Below are 18,941 nucleotides of genomic sequence, written 5' to 3' on the forward strand. Positions count from 1 at the left end.
TGTTTTTTTAGACTTTGATATCTGCCAGTTGTGTTGAAAGCAAACATGTGCACGTGTTTATGACAAATCCATTCATGTCAAGTGTATATGAAAAGTTGTAGCAGATAGTAGTAGTACCTGTTTTTAACATGAAATATTATTATTATTCTCCAGAAGTTTCACATGGTTTCCCTTATGAGTCCATAAGGCTTTTCAGGATTAGCAGTGGTATATCATTTTGTGTCAGTAAACCCAAACATTACACTTTGTACTTTTATTTATTTATGTATTTAATCATGTACTTACTTACTTAACATTATTGATATGTACAACTTTAACATCTGGAGAACAATAAATCATTGTGTAACGTGTGTGTAATATTACCTGAGTTGGGTTTGTCTGAATTAGCAACTAAAAAATGTATAATATTACTACTTTGTACCAGAAAACAGAAAGTAAACATATTTATAATCCAGATAAAGTGAGCACGAAGGTGACAGACAGCTACTGGAGCCAGTGTCTGAGGGAACCATCGAGGCATGATCCCGTGTCTGCTTGTATGCTTGGTTATCTCACCTGCAGCTGCTCTGTTGGGCGGTGCTCTTCCCCCCACTACATCCACACCAACGTGCAAACCGAACAAACCCCACCCTGCACTCCTCACCCGGGCGGTCTCGGTACACAAAACAGGCGCAGCGCTGGCGGGTAAGCGCGGGCGCTGATTGGCTGACGGCCCCTGCGCGTTCACAGATTGGCAGTCAGCTGGAGCTCGGGGAAAATAACAGTAGCCTGTTTTTATCTGTCGAGGATATCGGAGCGGACGCATCCCGTGGCTCTTCGGAAGTCGCCATTCCAAAGCTCCCGGTGCATTCTTCTCCACAGAGGACGAGCGACAGAGCAGCGCCGTCCCCGCACACCTTCATTTAAACGCGAGGTGCGTGAGCCAACATTCGCTGACGTTCATTTGCTTACTTAGCGAGCATCAGAGCTAGTTAGCTCGCTGTCATTGTTGTAAGTAGCTTTACTCTCAGCGGAAGCACACAGCAGTCCAACTTCATTCGCTGCCTCTTACTTTGATTTCCTGTCTCTTGTTTTGCTTGTTTTCAGGAAACTTAACAGCAACTCGGCTCCACACTTAAGCCTCCTGCTAGCTAGTTTGGTTAGCAACAGTCACTAAGCTACCCTTCCACCTATTTGTCTCCAAGGTGACGGTGGTTGTTGCTCCATCCATCCCGCCGCCGCCACTCCCACTCCCAGCGCCTGGGTGTCTGTCACCTCCCGGCGCCTCTTCCAGGAGAAGACAAGCCCGGTGTCCTGGTTCTGCCGTCGGGAGGGCGCCGTGCTGTGGAGGACTAAGCCGGCGGGGCTGCGTGGCTGTGGCTGCCGGGTGGGCCGATGCTAGGAGCGTGGAAAACATAGCGCGGCGTGGGTCGGTGAGGAGATGTCAACGCGGGGATGCCTCTTCTTGGAGACAGTGTTGTAGTCGAGGGTACACACGCGTGTACACGGTATACCTACCGCTGTGACTTGGTACATAGACAAGCGGAGCAACTTCTCAGCCCAACCAGCAGTGGCACATTTATGGATGGTGGGGTCGCAGCATGCCCACCCCCTCAACTACCACTACACAGACTGGAGGGAGTAGCAGCGCCGGAGAAGGAGAGGGGCCCATGTCCGCCACCTCCACCACCTCTGTCGGCTCCTCTTTCCGGTTCGTCCCGGCTTTCTGCCTGGGCGTGGTGGCAGCAGTAGTATTCCAGCTGGCCTGGGGAGGCCTGACCCTCACCTCCTTCTTCTTGAAGCTCTTCATCTATGTGTCATTCGCCCTGCTGTGTTTCCTGGCGGGGAGCTTCGTCCTGCTCGTCAGGAAGAGTCCTCTCAAAGTGAGCTGCTTCGCGAGGAACACAAGGCAATCAGCTGCATGGCTGGAGTTCTTCAACAAGCTCATGGTAAGATACTGACGCCTCCAAGTTCAAGCTCATTACTTACTTAAAGTCAGACACAAACTCCAGAGAATGTCTGAACAATTGGTTGTGGACTTTCTCAGTAGTTTGCCCTTTACACATAATGCTGCAGGATATGTTTTTTTTTTTTTTACATCCTGAGATATCTTTGTTGGTTTTAGTTTTGCATCAGTCACTTTGTCCACTGCCTTGTCTGAATAATCCTCCGTAGGATCTCCTGCTGTTTTCTTACGTCTGCAGATTAGGACTTTATTTAGACTTTGTACTGGGGGGCTGGCAGGAGAAACTCTGTAGGTTGTCCGGAGCATTTCACTTGGCCATTTGCGTTCCCACATACAGCCCCTCCGAATGTCAGGAGATTGTCCAGAGTTCAGTGCATGTGCAGATATACCATTCACATTTGGTAACACACACTCTCTACCAGCTCCCCAGGATCCCAGGATATCACATGGGGGAAATAATCATGTCATCAGGAAGCATTCAAACCTCAAACAGTGTTGAACACACAGTGCACATTCAAGTTTCATATTTCTCATCTCTAATTGTCTCTTTTCCTGCTCTCTGCAGCTCCATCCTTTTCACCGTCAATTATTTTCCCCTCGCCATCTTTCTCCCCTCTCTCATCTTCTCTGCCTGCCCCCCTCGCTGTGTTGAGCTTTAATAGACAAGGCAGAGTCATGCTGCTGGATTTGGACACACACACACACACACACACACACACACACTTATGGTGATTTATTCTCCAAGGAAAGTGATTGTGTCCTTGTGACTGGCTGGTGTCTTACCTTAACAAGCGGCCACAGCCCAGCGGCAGCCTTTCAGCGACTGCTGCTGTGTGCCTGATGACTTATTGATGTTGACAGAGGAGTATTGTCTCAAGCATTAGTCTCGTTCAACATGTTGTATGAGCTATGAAAATGTTGGCCCAGTGTGTTAGTCAGGATTCTCGTCTCATTAGACACACAGCTCTCAGTCCTCTCTCCCTTTACTGATTTTTTTCGTTGTTCTTGTTCTTATTTGTGCTTTTTGTTTTTCAGGCCCGTTTTTTGGTTCCAATTCAGGAATCAAGTCAGAGCAGGAGGGTGGTGGTGTCACACAATGTGGACAAAGCTCTAAAGGAAGGTAAAAGATCAGCTTCTGACCACCTATGCTCATGTCGTTGTAAATACTATCGAGTACAGAGTTGTTCCTTTCTGCCAGATTGAGTGTCTGAAATGTTAATATGAAAATTCTATCTCATGTCATTCAGCTTCAAATAACACAATGTTGCACGGCATTTTTGGCGCATAGCTAGACTTAAGCTCTTGGCTATGCTTGTTGTGTGCAGTCATTGCATTCGCCAGCAGATCACATTATGTAATGTTAACATCACGTTAATGTGATGATAATAGTCATATATTTTATTTCAATGTGTCTTTTAGACACCCAAGGAATCCTAGCATTACATCATAAATTAGCACATAAAATAAAACCAAATGTGAGAGTCAGAGTAAGAGACAAAAACCCAACAATACAAATAAGGCAGGATGATAGAAAAAATTCCTATCATGATCATTTCTTTCACATCCATCGTAACAGATTTATAGACGATATAAATCAGATCACTATTTCTGTCATTTTTGCTCAGATTAGAAGATGAGTGGTATTTCCTGTCTATGTGGGAACATGCTTTCGATACAATTTGCAGTGCACGCTACACTGCTTCTTGTCAGACTTTAAATAGCCAAAATAACTCCACACTACCAAATTCCTCTGACCATTATTTTCAACAATGTCCTCGTTTCTTGAGCCTTGGGCTGTGTCAGTAGTGGTGTCTTCTTCGGTAACTTTTCCAGTCTTTATTTTCCATTTTGTCTCGCTTCCACTCCTGACATACTGGTGTGCATGGCTGCAAGCCAAACACTAGCACTCGCATGTGCTGCTGTCGGCTGCTACGCTCCATGCTTTATGCGTCAACCTAACCTGACAAGGCTGTAACTCTCTTCCAGCCACATGATTGATTCGGCACACCGCTATTCTCATTAGCATTGGCTGATCGTGTTGTCTGTCAAACATGGATGGAATGAAAAGTTATTTCGCAAACATTACACAAAGAACCTGTGGTAGCCTTTAATTTTCATAAAAACTGAAAAGGTGTTTAGTTTTTCCAGTCTGGACTAATGTAGAGAGGGTCCCCTCGATGTAAATATAAAGTATTTAAATATAAAGGGCCTTTTCTGGGATAAAGAAAACTACAATACATACAATTTAGATGAAATGAACTAGTGAAAACATCATGAGGATTATTTTACATTAAATTTCTGCCAATAGTTCCCTTTCTCCTAAATCGTACACACACCGGACCTTTAAGAAAATCGAAATAAAGTTTTCACATTCCGCAAAAATCAGTACCCATTTCACTGCCTTTGAGGGACGCAGCTGTTTGGTTGGTTACATTACACGACCATTCATTTTTAAACATGAGTCTGAAATGTCTATGACACTGTTGGAAAAATGTTCAACTTCTGTTTTTGAGATAAAACTGCTGACTGGGGGAGCATCCATTTCTGCCACTCACCATGACCTGTCCCTGATCCCTTCTTGCTCATAGTGGATTACAACAATCGCTCACACACAAACACACACACAAATGTTTGTACTTCTATTTTAGTGAGGAGACTCATAATGCATTCCCCAGCCCCTTAGCTTAACCTTAAAGGGATGGATCACAGAAAATTGAAAATTCACTCATCTACTCACCGCAATGCTGATGGAGGTGTGGATGAAGTGTTTGAGTCCACAAAACACTTCTGGGGTTTAAGGGGTAAACTTTGTTGCAGCAGAATCAAATACAATTGAAGTCAATTGTGGCGTCTTCTTCAGACGTAATAAAACAACAGAAAAAACATAATGTGCCTCCATACTGCTCATGTGGTATCATCCACGTGTCTGCAAGCCACGAGACGGCGTCATTTAAACTGTGTTTTTAGCCTTAATGTCCTCTGATAGTCTCCTTGGAGACGCGTTCATATACACACACTGGCACACCGGAAAACCACACACATGCCTAACTCTAACCCTAAAACCAAGTCTTAACCCTAACCATGTACAAGTCCATTTAAAAAGTGAGGACCGGTCAAAATACCCTCACTTTCCAAAAATGTCCTCACTCTGTAGGGTCTATTCTTAAAATGGTTCTCACAAATATAGAAGTATAGGAACACACACACACAGCCACACAGCCAAGGAACAGATGGCTCCAGATTTACATAGAGGGTGTGTATTTGCACATGCTCCTGTGTGTGTTTTAAAATGGTTCTTTGGTTGACATTGTCAGGTTCACAGTCAAATGACTGACAAACCCTGCTGGGTCAGTCATTTGGATGATTATTGTTTCTGTATCAGCTTTGTTTTGGTGCTGTACGATTGTATGATTGGGATAATATCCAGCCCTCAAGTTCAGAGCATTAGCTTTTCATTAGCTGTTACATTGTTATCTTTGTTTTATAGTTGTTCACACAAGCTAGAGAAAAAACTTAAAATCAATTCTGTAAAAAGTATATTTTTCCACTTTTTTCTTTCTACGGTTCTTATTAATTTGGTTTCCATTATATTGCTCGAATGTAGTGAGTGATATTTTATTAATATTAAAAAAAATATTAGGACTAATCGACTGAAAGTTAATTGTATAGTGGTCTACATTTAAAAAAATGTTGCCTGTAAACTACTGTCGCCACACCAACCTCATCTATGCATCATATTTTTAAGCCATTGATCCTTTGCAGGGTCATGGTGGTGAGAAGCCACACACAGGTCGCCTGTTAATCACAGAAACAGTCTTCACACCCACAGGCAGTTGAGTCACCATTTCAGGAAGCTTGCATGTCTCTGGACTGTGGGAGGAGAGATGAACCCCAACCAGACAAATGCTAAAGTGCAGGAAAATATCTTTTAGTACCATAAGAAGGGCCCAGATATTCCTGCCAAAGCTGACTGTTGTTAAAATTGTATTTGAGAAAAGAAGGTACATCTGCCATATGATGTATTGGTAAAAAAAATACCAATATATGTACTGTAATCATATAAGTCGGCAGTTAGATTTGGCAGAAAATTCGATCTGGTCAGCTCAACTCATTTAACTAGAATTTTATCTGACATTAATATCAGTATGTAGTGATTGTAATGTTCATGTGAATTGAATTTCCTTTGAAATTCTCAAATAGCCCTGAAGAATACCTCAACATAAGTCTAGTTTCAGAGAATTTTATATTGATGTTCAAGCAGAAATTGTGTCTGTTATGTCAGGATTTATAATGAAGTGTGTACTAATGACCACTTATCACACATTGTATCTATGTGACCTGTGAGCAATACCTGCATTCATAAACCTTTAGAGCCTTAAAGAGACAAAACTACCTTATTTTGCAAGAAAAGAGCAACTAATGCTAAACAGATTTTTGGCGCGGAATTTTTTTTTTTTTCTTTTCATTTCTTACACTGGTAATCATCTTCTGTGCTCTCAAAAGGATCCTAACCTTCAGGTTAGGATCATCAATCTCGAGTATTTATTAAAGTCAGTATAAACATAAATTCAACAGTGTTGCCTCACAGCAAGAGAGTCTTAGTTATGAATCCACCATCCAGCTGTGGCCTTTCTCTTGTGAGTTTGACTCTTGTGTGAGATGTGTGTATATCTCATCAGGGTTATGCAGGAACTCATTTCCTCCCACACACTGAGGAAATTAAGGTCACTTGAATTGATGACTCTAAATTGCCTGTAGGTCTGAATGGGACTCATGGCGCATTAAGGACGCGTTTGGGTACGTGTAGACCTGAACTTGAGTCCACAAAACACTTTTGGAGTCTCGGGGGTAAACAGTGTTGCAGCCAAATCCAAAATTTAAAGCAAACTTTTTGCAAAGAAGACCACAAACTAGTGTTGATGTTTTAAACTTTCTGTGTTACCGAAAGATTTACACTGTAATGTAATGAATTTTTTGGCTTTGTAAAATCATTTCAATTAATTATCCGTTGCAGCTGTCTGTCTAATATAGTTTTTCAAGCTGGTCTATGTCCACCTAAACAGGAGGTGTTCAGGCTCTGGTTGCTTAGAGCTCAACAGACAATCTGTAGTTACACATATGAAACGCAGGAAAAGATTTGCTGTGCATTATGTAAAAATATGTTTTGGTGCTTGTTCACAGGTGTTAATGGAAAATAAAACTTGTAGATATGTTGTTAGCATGCATCTTTTAACAAATATATATATTCCAATTCTCTTGTCTCTGTCCAGTGTTCGACTATGCCTACAGAGACTATATTCTGTCGTGGTACATCCCTTTGAGCAGTGATGAGGGCCAGTTGTACTCCATGCTGTCAGAGGACTGGTGGCAGATGATCGGGCAGCTGAGATCCAGGCTTGCCGATATAGACCTCGTCAATGTGGTGTGTTATGACAGCATCCGTATCCTGCACACACACTTCACTGACCTCAAGGCTGCATCTGCAAGGTAAACACACACACACACACACACACACACACACACACACACACACACACACACACACACACACACACACACACACTTATAGGTATTCAAGGTTTATCCATTACTTTTGAGGGCAGCTTCCTTTTCATAGAACTATGACAGACAATATTTTTCAGCTCTAATTTGTTACTGACAAGATTTCCCTCCAGTGTAATTTTATGCGTGCAGATGGGGTGAAATTACAGCAGTTCAGTACAGCGTATAACATTATACTCTCCCAGCCTCACTTCCTTTGTCTCTTGGCAGCATTTGCCAGGTCCAAAGGAAACAGAATGATGATTCACCCATCATCTGGTTTCATTATCTTTGCATGTCAGGCGAGACTTATGATTTGATCGCACTACAGAGATGTCTGGCCTCCCTTGTCCTCAATAGTTAAGGCACAATACAGGGACAGCTTGTTCAGTCTAGTTCTAGAAGCATAGATTGTGTGATGAGATGCAGCTGAAGAATGAAATAATGGCAGTTTTAGGTCCAGGGAATCGCTATTTAATAAAAGCATTATGACATCTAGCTCTGCCAGAATATCAGTCAAAAATCTCACCTTCTCTGTTTATATCTCAGTCTTAAATCCGTGTCTCTCTTGTGTGTGTTTATTTCTTCAGACCGGAGGAGTTTGCTCGGCCGTTTCCACTCCATCCCTGTTTGGTCAGTTCTGACTCGGAGCTGGCCTTCCTCCGCTGTGTAGCCAGAATACTGCTACTCTGTCTGCTGCCACAAAAGGATGCCAAGTCACACACACTACGCTGCTGCCTCACAGAAGTCATCACTACTAAAGGTACTTTGATTGTTTGTGTGTGTACCAGTACTTTACAGTGTATTATATGACACTGGAATATCCCACATTTGTTGCTCCCAAATCTTGAGATCATAAAGACATACAATAGCATGATAACTTAAGTTTCAGGTCACCAGTTAGTAACTAGCTCTGTTGTCATTACAAGTATGGATCTCTGAGAGGGTCAGCAATATTGTGGCTCTGTTCAAAGTCATTTGATATTAAAGACTCACTGCACAATTCAATGTGTTTTTTGAGCTGTAAACTAAATTATATGATGTTTCTTTGAGGAAAAACATCAATACTTGTTTTAATATCACATTTCTAACTGAATGTATTTTTAAAAAATCTACATTTATGGGTTGAACATGGCTCCTACAACCCCCTAGTGTTTCAAATTTGCTTGGACCTTGCAGAATAAATGCTTGTTGTCTCTTTATTATTTCTATCTATCTATTTCTACATTTAAAAAGAACACCCTCTAATCAAATCTCCCTCGCCTGTTGCACTCACGCACGCACGCACGCACACACACGCACGCACGCACACACGCACGCACACACACACACGGTATTGTGCTTATTTGCTGTTGCTTGCTTTTACCCGTTGTTACTATTTGATCTCTGACCATGGATGAAAAAGTTGACAACATAACGGCTGCAGTCTCCAGGTGTTTGTAACATCCAAGGTCATAGCCACTGTTGACATTTGCTACAAAATAAATCTCTTTCTTTGAGATAAGAATACAGTAAGTGTACTTGGGGGAAATTTGATAAAATGTGTATTTTTGCTTTTGTATTTTGTTTATCTTTTTTCCCATCTGTGCCTCAGTATGCCTGTGTATCTGTCAGACTCCATTGTGCTTTGTTTAATATCTGAGTATACTGTATTGTTATGAATGTTTATTTCATTTCGTAATTGCATTTAAGAGTAGTGCGTGGATACTCAATGAACTCAATTTACAATATCTTTTATATCTGTGTGTGTGTGTGTGTGTGTGTGTGTGTCTGTCTGTCTGTCTGTCTGTCTGTCTGTCTGTCTGTCTGTCTGTCTGTCTGTCTCTCTCTCTCTGTCTCTCTCTCTCTCTGTCTCTCTCTCTGTCTGTCTCTCTCTGTGTGTGTGTGTGTGTGTGTGTGTGTGTGTGTGCTCCAGTGTTGAAGCCTTTGGTGGAGGTCCTTAGTGATCCAGACTCCATAAACAGGATGTTGTTGTCTCAGCTGGAGCAGAGGGAGCAGCAGGCTGAGCAGCAGAAGAAAGCCTACACCTACGCTGCCTCCTACGAAGACTTCATCAAACTAATATCAACTTCTACTGATGTCAATTTCCTCAAACAACTCAGGCATGAAACACACACATGCACTGTGCACACCTGCACTGCCCCATTAAACAGACGGATCTGCACCCACAAATATTCCCTCAAATTAACCATACTGTATGTAGAGACAAACATTATAGACAGTGCTAACGGCTATCATGTGTGCTGCGGTGGGGTTACCATAGGAACAGACAATGCCTCTGCAAGAAAATACTTGATCTAAATGCAGACGAGACATGATTCTGCTATATTGTCTTGTTAGTTTGAGACATTGTTTGAGTTTCTGAAAACATAAGCTCAGTTTTCTACTCTTGTGCATTTATTTTACAATTTACCACTGAATTTACATCTTCTGTTTAGTTCAGTTTATTAATTCGAGAAAGCACTTTTTGATTTCATCACTTTGATTATAATAACTGATGTATTTTTTTCTCCTGTCTCTATGTTGTAGGTATCAGATAGTGGTAGAGATTATTCATGCCACCACCATCAGCAGCCTGCCTCAGCTCAAGAAGCAGAAAGGTACAAAAAACACTGCATTTCACTGTATGACAGACAAACTGCTTTAATTAAATGGTTATTTAAACATTGGATAATGTGGATAATTACTTATAATTTGGCAAAACAGTTTCAAATCAACGCAGGTAAAAATCTACTATATCTGCTGTTAACATACTCTCACTAAGGAAGCATCAAACAGTGACAAGAATTATTTTCTCACAACCCTTGTAGAGGGCTGGGGGGTCAGCTTTCATGTGACAGTTGAGCTGTGGCAGTCAATTGCAGCCTGTCAGCAGAGAGTTGACCCTCATGTCAAATTAGGTTAAAGACCAAGAGCCAACCTATACCTAATCTTGGAGTCAAGACTCAGGCTGAACTAAGGAACTTGGTTTCAGCTAAATGCTTATGTTTGCATGCCAACATATTAACAAAAGCATTAAACACAGAGTATAGCTGAGGCTGATGTAAATGTTAGTTTTGCAGGGATTTTGTCCTAAATCAAAGTATTGCCAACTAAGATTTTTACCTGTTGAGTTAGGGATCACTGTATTTATTCAAATTCATCTTTTGGTGACATGAATATCTGCTCATATTGTTGACTCAATACATAAAGTAGACATTGAGATACAATATTTCACTCTTTAAGTAAAAAACAACTTCAATCGAGCGGTTGCACAAGGTTTACAAGGTCATTAGAGTTCTACATCTTTCTGTCTATCCAAACGTTCTCAAGACATATCGGTAACAGTTGAATATGTCAACCTACTGGTGGCGCTGTAAGCAAAATGAGGAGCTCAGCCAAGTCATATATATCTATAACATTTTGTCAACTCAAAAGTGGTTGGTCCACCACAGAAACACGTAACACGAAGATCGTACCTCACACCACTTCCCTCTCTCTCAAAAGTGGTTGGTCCACCACAGAAACACGTAACACGAAGATGGTACCTCACACCACTTCCCTCTCTCTCAAAAGTGGTTGGTCCACCACAGAAACACATAGCACGTAGATCGTACCTCACTCTGCTTTCCTCTCTCTCTTAGAGCGAAAAGGTAAAGAGTCGGCAGCCATGAAGGCTGATCTGCTGAGGGCCAGAGATATGAAACGTTATATCAATCAGCTGACTGTTGCTAAGAAACAATGTGAGAAACGGATCCGCCTCCTCGGAGGACCCAACTATGAAAACAATGAGGATGGAGGGGCTGACGACAGCGACGAGCCTCAAAGTCAGAAGGTAAGACTTATGTGAATTGAGAAGTTTTAAGTTTTAAAGAACCAATTTGGACTTAGACAGCCGTGCAGCATTGTTGTCACGCCTTTGTTCTAAACAGATAAAGACATATTCTTCTTTAAAGTCAAATCAGTGACATGAATTTTGTTTTTGTGCCATATTGTTTATTTTTTGCTTTATTTCTCTCTCCTTTCACATCCAGATTCTGCAGTTTGATGACATCTTGTGTAATCCAGGTTACAGGGAGCATTTCAGAGTTTACATGGAGAGAGTTGATAAAAGAGCTCTGATCAGCTTCTGGGAACTGACGGAAACATTGAAAACTGCCAACAAGGTGAGCCGTAAACATTCCAGAGGGTCCAGCCCAACACTTCTGCTAGTATATGGTGTATTAATTATTTTTTAAGTTAGTGTGCTGTACCTGTTCTCGTTGTTTACCATAATATTGTCAAATTTTGTGTTGAGCTATTTAGTTTTTTGTTTAGTTTAATATAAGTAGTTCAATAATGCTGAAGGATTGTTGTTTTAATTGTATTTAATTAGTTTAGATAGTTAATGCTTTTGTTTTTAGGTACTGGGCACCAGGTGATTTTATATATAAATGGGTAGGCGGGCATAGACAGCCAGGCACTAGGAAGAGTTCATGGCTTTTTACCAGGGCAAGAGAGACAGAAGACGCCTTTGCCTTTCTTTTGTTAGTTTGCTTACCAAACAAATGGAGAATAAACCACACAAAATGTGACACCTGCCAGGAAAAATGGACTTATTACCTGCATATGATTCACTCCTCAGGTGCCTCAGTGGCTTTTGATTTTGGTTCCAGTTGATATTCTTTGGCTTTTTCTAATTAAATTTGTGGACAAATCGCCACTACATGTTGTTGTGACAGCTGTCATTTACACTTCCAGTATTGCCAGTGAAATACTAAGTAGACATTTCTGATCAGGGAAAAAGCACAACACACATGAATGTAGTGAAATAAGTACATAAGTTAAAGTTAATTTCTTTGTGTGATGGACAGAATGAGGTTCCCCAAATCGTTGGGGAAATCTATCAAAAGTTCTTTGTGGAGAGCAAAGAGATTCCAGTGGAAAAGTTTCTTCTGAAGGAGATTCAACAGAGTCTGGTGGGGAACAGAGGAACACAGGTCTTTGTTAGACTACAGGAACAGGTAACTGCCACTGTTCTTAATAAGCAACTCTAACCCTGACTAGCTATTGTGGATGACTGCAAATATCAAAATAAAAATCAAGAAATGTGACCTTTCTTTATTGAATGTGCTACAATTCTATACTTATGTTTACATTGTTAAGATGTTCTTCACTGGTAATAAAGCATTTCTATTACTCTCATCCATCCTCTAGGTTACTGAGACAATGAGAGAACGTTATTACCCATCCTTCCTAGTTTCTGACCTCTACGATCGATTGATCAGACGAGATGATCAGCACAGCCAATCACAGTGTAGCACAGAGGAAAAGGATGAAGTGGTGAGAAACACATTCACTGATAGCACCACATGTGCCCACTTCTGAATGTTCATCTGTTTGAATACCCAGACCGCTCATATTCCTCCCTTTCTCTTTGTAGACAATCAAGTCTTTATTGTTGTATCCCTCTGTGTGCAGTGCCAGGGTCTCGATGGAGTAGAAGAAGTGTGCGATGAAGGCAGTAAAGGAATAAATGAGCAGGCCAGCTATGCTGCTACCAAACTCCACCAACTGTATGACAAACTCGAGTACAAACGACAGGCGCTAGGCTCCATCCAGAATGCACCAAAGCCAGACAAAAAGGTAGAATTCCCTCCAAACGTTCAGTATCACAGCAGCAAACACATAAAGACAATATCAAAATCAGTGAATCTGCTCATGCACGTTCTTCTAGCATGATGCCCTCAACTTAACTGCAGTGTCAATATGTTTACTCAGTGGTTTATTTTAAAATCCTATTACAGAATCTGACTTACTTGTTTCCCTGCCCTGGTGTATTTGTAATTTTTGTGTTTTCAAATCTGAGTAAAATTAACAAGCTAAAAATGTGGTCTTAAAGCATAATTTGAACTGAAAGCCACTTCACATTCTCTTTCATCCTCTGTCATTTCTTCATTACACTGTTTTTGTAGATTGTTAGCAAACTAAAGGAAGAGATTGGAGCCATGGAGAAAGAACACAGTGAACTCCAGCAACATATCACCAGGACAGACTGGTGGTGTGAAAACCTGGGGCACTGGAGGGCGACTATTACTACTGCTGAGGTAACGACAACTTCATACGTCATATGGCTCATTATACTAATTATCCTTAACAAACTGAGCTGCTTCCTAGTGGACATCCTCAATGGCCCCAGTAAAGGGTTTCATCTAAGTAAAACATGTACAAACACATTGCTGAAGAGTGTTGTAACTGGAAAGTCTTAAGACCTCGGGCCTCATGCAACCATTCGTACAAACAGATTAGGTCTTAACTCGTGAGTGCGAGTGATTTCAGAGAACTTCTAGCAATCACAAACTTTCTCATGTTTTGCTACAGACAGAATTCATGAGTGGTCCAGTCCTGTAGTAGGAGTCACGTGAAATGTGTCTGCTGTTATTCAGATCAAGCTTTTCCACTCATGGATTGCACCTTATAGGTGGGGCTGAGGTTGTATCTTATGTTAAAATCATAATGATAAACTTTATTTGTTTAGCACCGATACAAGAGATGCAACTCTGAATGCTATATACAAAATAAACATAAAAAATATTATTAAAAAAAATCTACATAATATAAGATGGAAGATAACTAAAGTGCACTGCAGCCTCCCTGTGGTAGGAAATGGTATAGCAGAGTGGCAGCTCCCTCAACCCTGCAGAGGGTAATTCCATATGCATATAAAAGATTGATGGTTTATTTTAATCAACATTTGGATATCCCTAAACTGGAAAAATGGGGAAAAGAAACAGACAAAAAGATAATTGTTACTGCTTAACTTTAACATTGTTACTGATGTGGTAGGTATTAAATAAGTTTTGTTTTAGTGCTTTTCAGTAGTTCTAATGTCTGTAACTATTCTTAGTTGTGCAGAACCTTAGATACTTTAACTTTGTATGTCTGTGTGTGTGTGTTTCAGGCCACAGAGGAGGGTGGTGAGACTGTAGCCTGTTACAGTGTGTGTGTTAGCCTGGTGGAAGGAGAGGAGACAGCCAACAGTCACTGGAGCGTCCAGAGGAAACTCACTGAGTTCCAGATGCTGCATCGCAAACTGACTGAGGTAACGGAACAACAAATTCTGCACATGTTAGGGATATTTTATCTTTCTTAACATCAGTAAACACTCATCACCACAAATAGAAGGTTTGCATTGCTGTTCTAATGCCCCACGCCCCTTCCACAGTAGAATGTCTATTTTAAGATAGATATATTGCAGAGTACACATCACACAACACATCACCATCAGTGCTCTTTTGAAGTATTTTCCGTCCCCTTCTATGATTAAATAATTCCATTGTATCAAAATGAACTGCTGGTGGCAGTGAGATTCAGAGTGCGCTTGGAAATTGGATTGTATAATTGCACTGCAAAATAACAAAGATAAAAACTTTACATATATTGGCAGTAATGTGGTTTGACATTAACTGTCTGTCTTTATTTCTCAGTGTTTTCCATCATTGAAGAAACTCCAGTTACCATCACTCAGTAAACTTCCTTTCAAATCCATCGACCAGAAGTTCCTGGACAAGAGCAAAACTCAACTCAATGCCTTTCTCCAGGTAAACATTGTGGGAAAAAAGACATACTGTAGCTACAGGATATAACAGTTGACTCATATATGACCCAGCTGACTAGAGGATGACTTTGGTGCTTTTTTCTGTCGTATTCGATTGAGTTGGATGTTTCAATCATTTATCCATTAGTTTGAGCTATTTGAAGACTTTAGCTGTTTCTTTTAGATATTTGAACAATTTATCCACTGTTTTGAACTTTCTCCACCATTTACTCATTACTTTTACTTATTATTTTCAGCTATCTATTTCAACTATTTATTTTGTCAACCATATGCAACTCTAAGCCAACTCTTCAGACCTCTCTGTTTGCCTGTTTATTTGTGTTATTGCACTCTCAAGCCCTGTACAGTAACATACTTTGTGTTCTGTAGTTACAGCTGCCACAGTTTGCCTTTGAAATTATATTGTAATTTCTATTTTCTAAGATAATTTAGAACTTCACAATTTCTCCCCATGATGGACTACACCAGTAGGATTCAAGACTGAAGCACACCACCCAGCTCAATGCTAATGCTGCCTCCTTGTGGTTCATCATCACCGATAAACGTTGATGCTGACTAAAGCTGTGTGTGTCTGTGTGTGTGTGTCTTTGCAGCGTCTGCTGACGGATGAGCGATTGTGCCAGTCAGAGGCTCTCTACGCGTTCCTCAGCCCGTCTCCAGAGCATCTCAAGGTACCGAACTTATCAAACGTGCTTTACAAATAAAACCAGCCTTTAAAATATTATTGTCAGGATATCAAGCATAAAAATATTTTTAGAACTTCTTCCTTCCTCCTCAACGCCCCTGTAAGAGAGTCATTGTAAAATTCTAACATTTTTAAGTTTTCCTTTTATTTGATAAAGTGCAGATTGCATTAATAAACCTTAGGTCAATTTCAGTAGTAAGGGTTTTCAAATCCCTCCAGGTAGACAGAATGATTAAGAATACCTGCATTTAAAGCAGCATCTGTATTAACTTTGATGTATGGACTCATATTTATTATCTGTTGAGATGTTTTAAATCAATATCTGATGATTGTGTCAAATTTGGTTTTTGTTTGTTGGTGAGCTCTTCTCTACTGCATTCGCCACACAGATGCACCTTTTTTTGCTACTTAAGGCTGAAATTATAAACCTGTGAATGTATTGATAAAGTGATAATGAGTCACATTATAAATACATAATTCATAATGTTTTATTGATTGGTGTATTGTAGATTTACTGTTTACAGTCCAGTGATAATATCTTGTACAATCTTTAAAGGTGATGTCGATTCAGAAGAAATCCTCTTTTTCTCTGGCCTCCTTCTTGGAGAGGTTACCTGGAGACTTCTTCTCCCACACTGAGGTACGCCCTCATGCATGACTGCTGAAGCTACGCCACAATGTAGACAGTCTTAGCACCCAAAGTGCTTCGTGTCCCCATGTCTTATTGGGTGCTGTGTGTCATCTCTGTCTTTAGGAGGAGAATGACGATGACAGCGATCTGTCAGACTATGGCGATGAGCCAGATGGGAGGAGGGATGCACTGGCTGAACCCTGCTTCATGCTCATTGGAGAGATCTTTGAACTCAGAGGAAGTGAGTAGTACGTTGTTTACAGATAACAAATACAAAAGTGTGAGCATTATATCCTTACTGTTAACAAGTATGTCTTTATGGAGCTATATCATGAATTCTAACTAAGTGGATTTGTCTGTCTCTCTGTCTGTTCAGTGTTTAAGTGGGTGAGGAAGACTCTAATTGCACTAGTCCAGGTGACATTTGGACGAACTATCAACAAGTAAGTTACATTTTATTTATCTGTTTACATATAAGCTATGGCATGACAGCTCCCCAGAGTGAAACCAAAACATCTCTCGACCTGTAGTTGCTTGCTGCAGTATAGGTCATAAAACCCACCCCTTCTGTTTGCAGATGGGACATGGACTGAACTAAAAAGTTAAATAAATGTGCACGTCTCGTTGTCTTCTGGTTAGTGTTGGTGTTTATTGTGAGTTGTGTAAGTGAGCGCAGGCTAGCAGGGAGTGAAGTGGGAGGACAACCCGACAGCTCTAATCCTGAAGCAGCGGCGATAAAAATGGAATCTGCTCTTTCATCCAGCTTAAACCCAAAATGTTTTCACTTCGTCTCATCTGGTTCTCTGTGTGTGAGTGAGTGGGGGCGGGGTTGGCCGGCGTGTGTGTGAGTTTAAACTCCGCCTCGCTCCCAGACATGGACAGGCACAAAGATGAGCGAAGCGTCAACTCGCTAAATGTCGGTTACATTCTTAAGTTAAAAAAAAACAAACTTGGAGGTAAACACAATGGGCAATTTATCCAAGTCAACTCAAATATTGATTTCATGTTTATATATAGTACTATAAGTCGATATAGTAATTATCGGGACCAATAATTCTTTGATTATGAATGAGCCTAACATCCTCTGTGCTTTATTTTAGACAGATCCGGGACACAGTAAACTGGATCTTCTGTGAACAGATGTTGGTGTGTTACACCGGTGTGTTCAGGGATACCTTCTGGCCCAATGGGAAATTGGCACCACACGTCAGGGTTCGAACTGACTCTGAACGCAGTGAAACGAAGGAACGGGCTCAGCAGAAACTTCTTGACAATATCCCAGGTAGGACGAGTGGAAATGTGACTCTAGAATACCTGGTTCTGATTCAGGAATATGTTGTACGATGCTAACAAACATCAGCAATCCATTTATCACCTATACTGTGTTTTGACCTCTTTATTTTTTGTTTTCTATCAGATGCTTTAGCAAATTTGGTTGGCCAGCAGAACGCCCGCTACGGAATCATTAAGATCTTTAACGCCCTGCAGGAGGCCAGTGCCAACAAGCACCTTCTCTATGTAGGAACAATACATAACATCTTAAACCTCATCATTGTCATAAATACACTTTTCATAATGTTCACTACAAAGCATCTAACTGTAAATGATATATGTTGTCTCTGTCTCTGTTAGGTGCTGATGGAAATGCTACTCAAGGAACTGTGTCCTGAACTCAGCGCAGAGGTGGACAACATCTGAACACTTATACACGTAACACAAACATTTCGGATGAAACTGACATTCTGCTGGTTCATCTCGCCTTTCTGTAGCTGAGCAATCATAAACTGCCGTGCTATACAGGGAGATGGCCTTTTGGTTTAAACCTCAGACAGAAAGCAGCAGAGTTAGTCAGCTGTGAGGCTCTGAGGCTGATTCTGTTGGAGGAACTTTGCTGTGATGAAAAGCTGGGAGAGAAATGTGTGTTTCTGAACGGAGAGAAGCCACATGGAGTCTGACTTCTTCCTGTTCAAACACCAGTCTAACTAGACAGATCACATCTGCACCAGAGAACACACTAATTTACACAAGAACAAATAGTGTTTTTACATCATGTGACCCACGTTTAAAAGCACTGAAGGATAAAGATCTGTACCAAAACAACATGAAATCATACGTTCCTGTGTAAATTGTGACGATCTAAAGTTTACAAAGTAGAATGACATTTTGTGAAAGTAAAAAACTAGAGCTGATGACCAACAGACATTGATTAAATGCAACAAACAAACAGCTGAAGTTCAGATTGTTGCCCTCTGAAGGCGAACAGTGTGTATCATCGCCCACGGACCTCTGAACATTCCTGCTACACACAACCTGAGCAACAACACATGTGTTTTGTGATTCTTGTTAAAGCTTATAATTGTGCAATATAATGTCATGTAAAAGTAATTGTGATGATTTTATTTATGATTATTATTGATAGATTTTATTTTTACCAAAAATTGTTTAGAGAGCGTTTATATAAGCAATAAATTGCAAACAAAAATATGATGTGGCTGTTTTTTCTTAAAAATGGTCTTAAGTCTAAAATCAATCTGTAAGTTTTATAAATATGATGCTATTGAGA

General features: G+C 40.7%; 1 protein-coding gene across 4 annotated transcripts; it reads left to right on the plus strand.

Annotated features, from left to right (window-relative positions):
* The first annotated feature begins 708 nt into the window (after window positions 1–708).
* On the plus strand, window positions 709–18,862 carry snx25 (sorting nexin 25). 4 transcript variants are annotated; one of them, XM_020085973.2, is made up of 22 exons: window positions 709–990; window positions 1,087–1,928; window positions 2,981–3,065; window positions 7,216–7,432; window positions 8,077–8,249; window positions 9,402–9,588; window positions 10,016–10,086; window positions 11,110–11,300; window positions 11,500–11,631; window positions 12,319–12,468; window positions 12,662–12,787; window positions 12,926–13,090; window positions 13,420–13,551; window positions 14,406–14,546; window positions 14,932–15,045; window positions 15,656–15,733; window positions 16,304–16,387; window positions 16,502–16,619; window positions 16,755–16,821; window positions 17,479–17,660; window positions 17,796–17,896; window positions 18,011–18,862. In XM_020085973.2, the coding sequence occupies exons 2-22, from the start codon at window positions 1,581–1,583 to the stop codon at window positions 18,074–18,076; spliced, it is 2,928 nt and encodes a 975-aa protein (XP_019941532.1). In that variant the 5' UTR covers window positions 709–990; window positions 1,087–1,580; the 3' UTR covers window positions 18,077–18,862. The 4 variants fall into 4 exon arrangements, with proteins under 4 accessions (XP_019941532.1, XP_019941560.1, XP_019941541.1 ...); XM_020086001.2 differs by having other exon boundaries at window positions 736–913; window positions 1,185–1,928; XM_020085982.2 differs by having other exon boundaries at window positions 737–913.
* Window positions 18,863–18,941: the final 79 nt, after the last annotated feature.

This window comes from Paralichthys olivaceus, chromosome 9 (assembly GCF_024713975.1).
Source record: "Paralichthys olivaceus isolate ysfri-2021 chromosome 9, ASM2471397v2, whole genome shotgun sequence".
NCBI classification, from domain to species: domain Eukaryota; kingdom Metazoa; phylum Chordata; class Actinopteri; order Pleuronectiformes; family Paralichthyidae; genus Paralichthys; species Paralichthys olivaceus.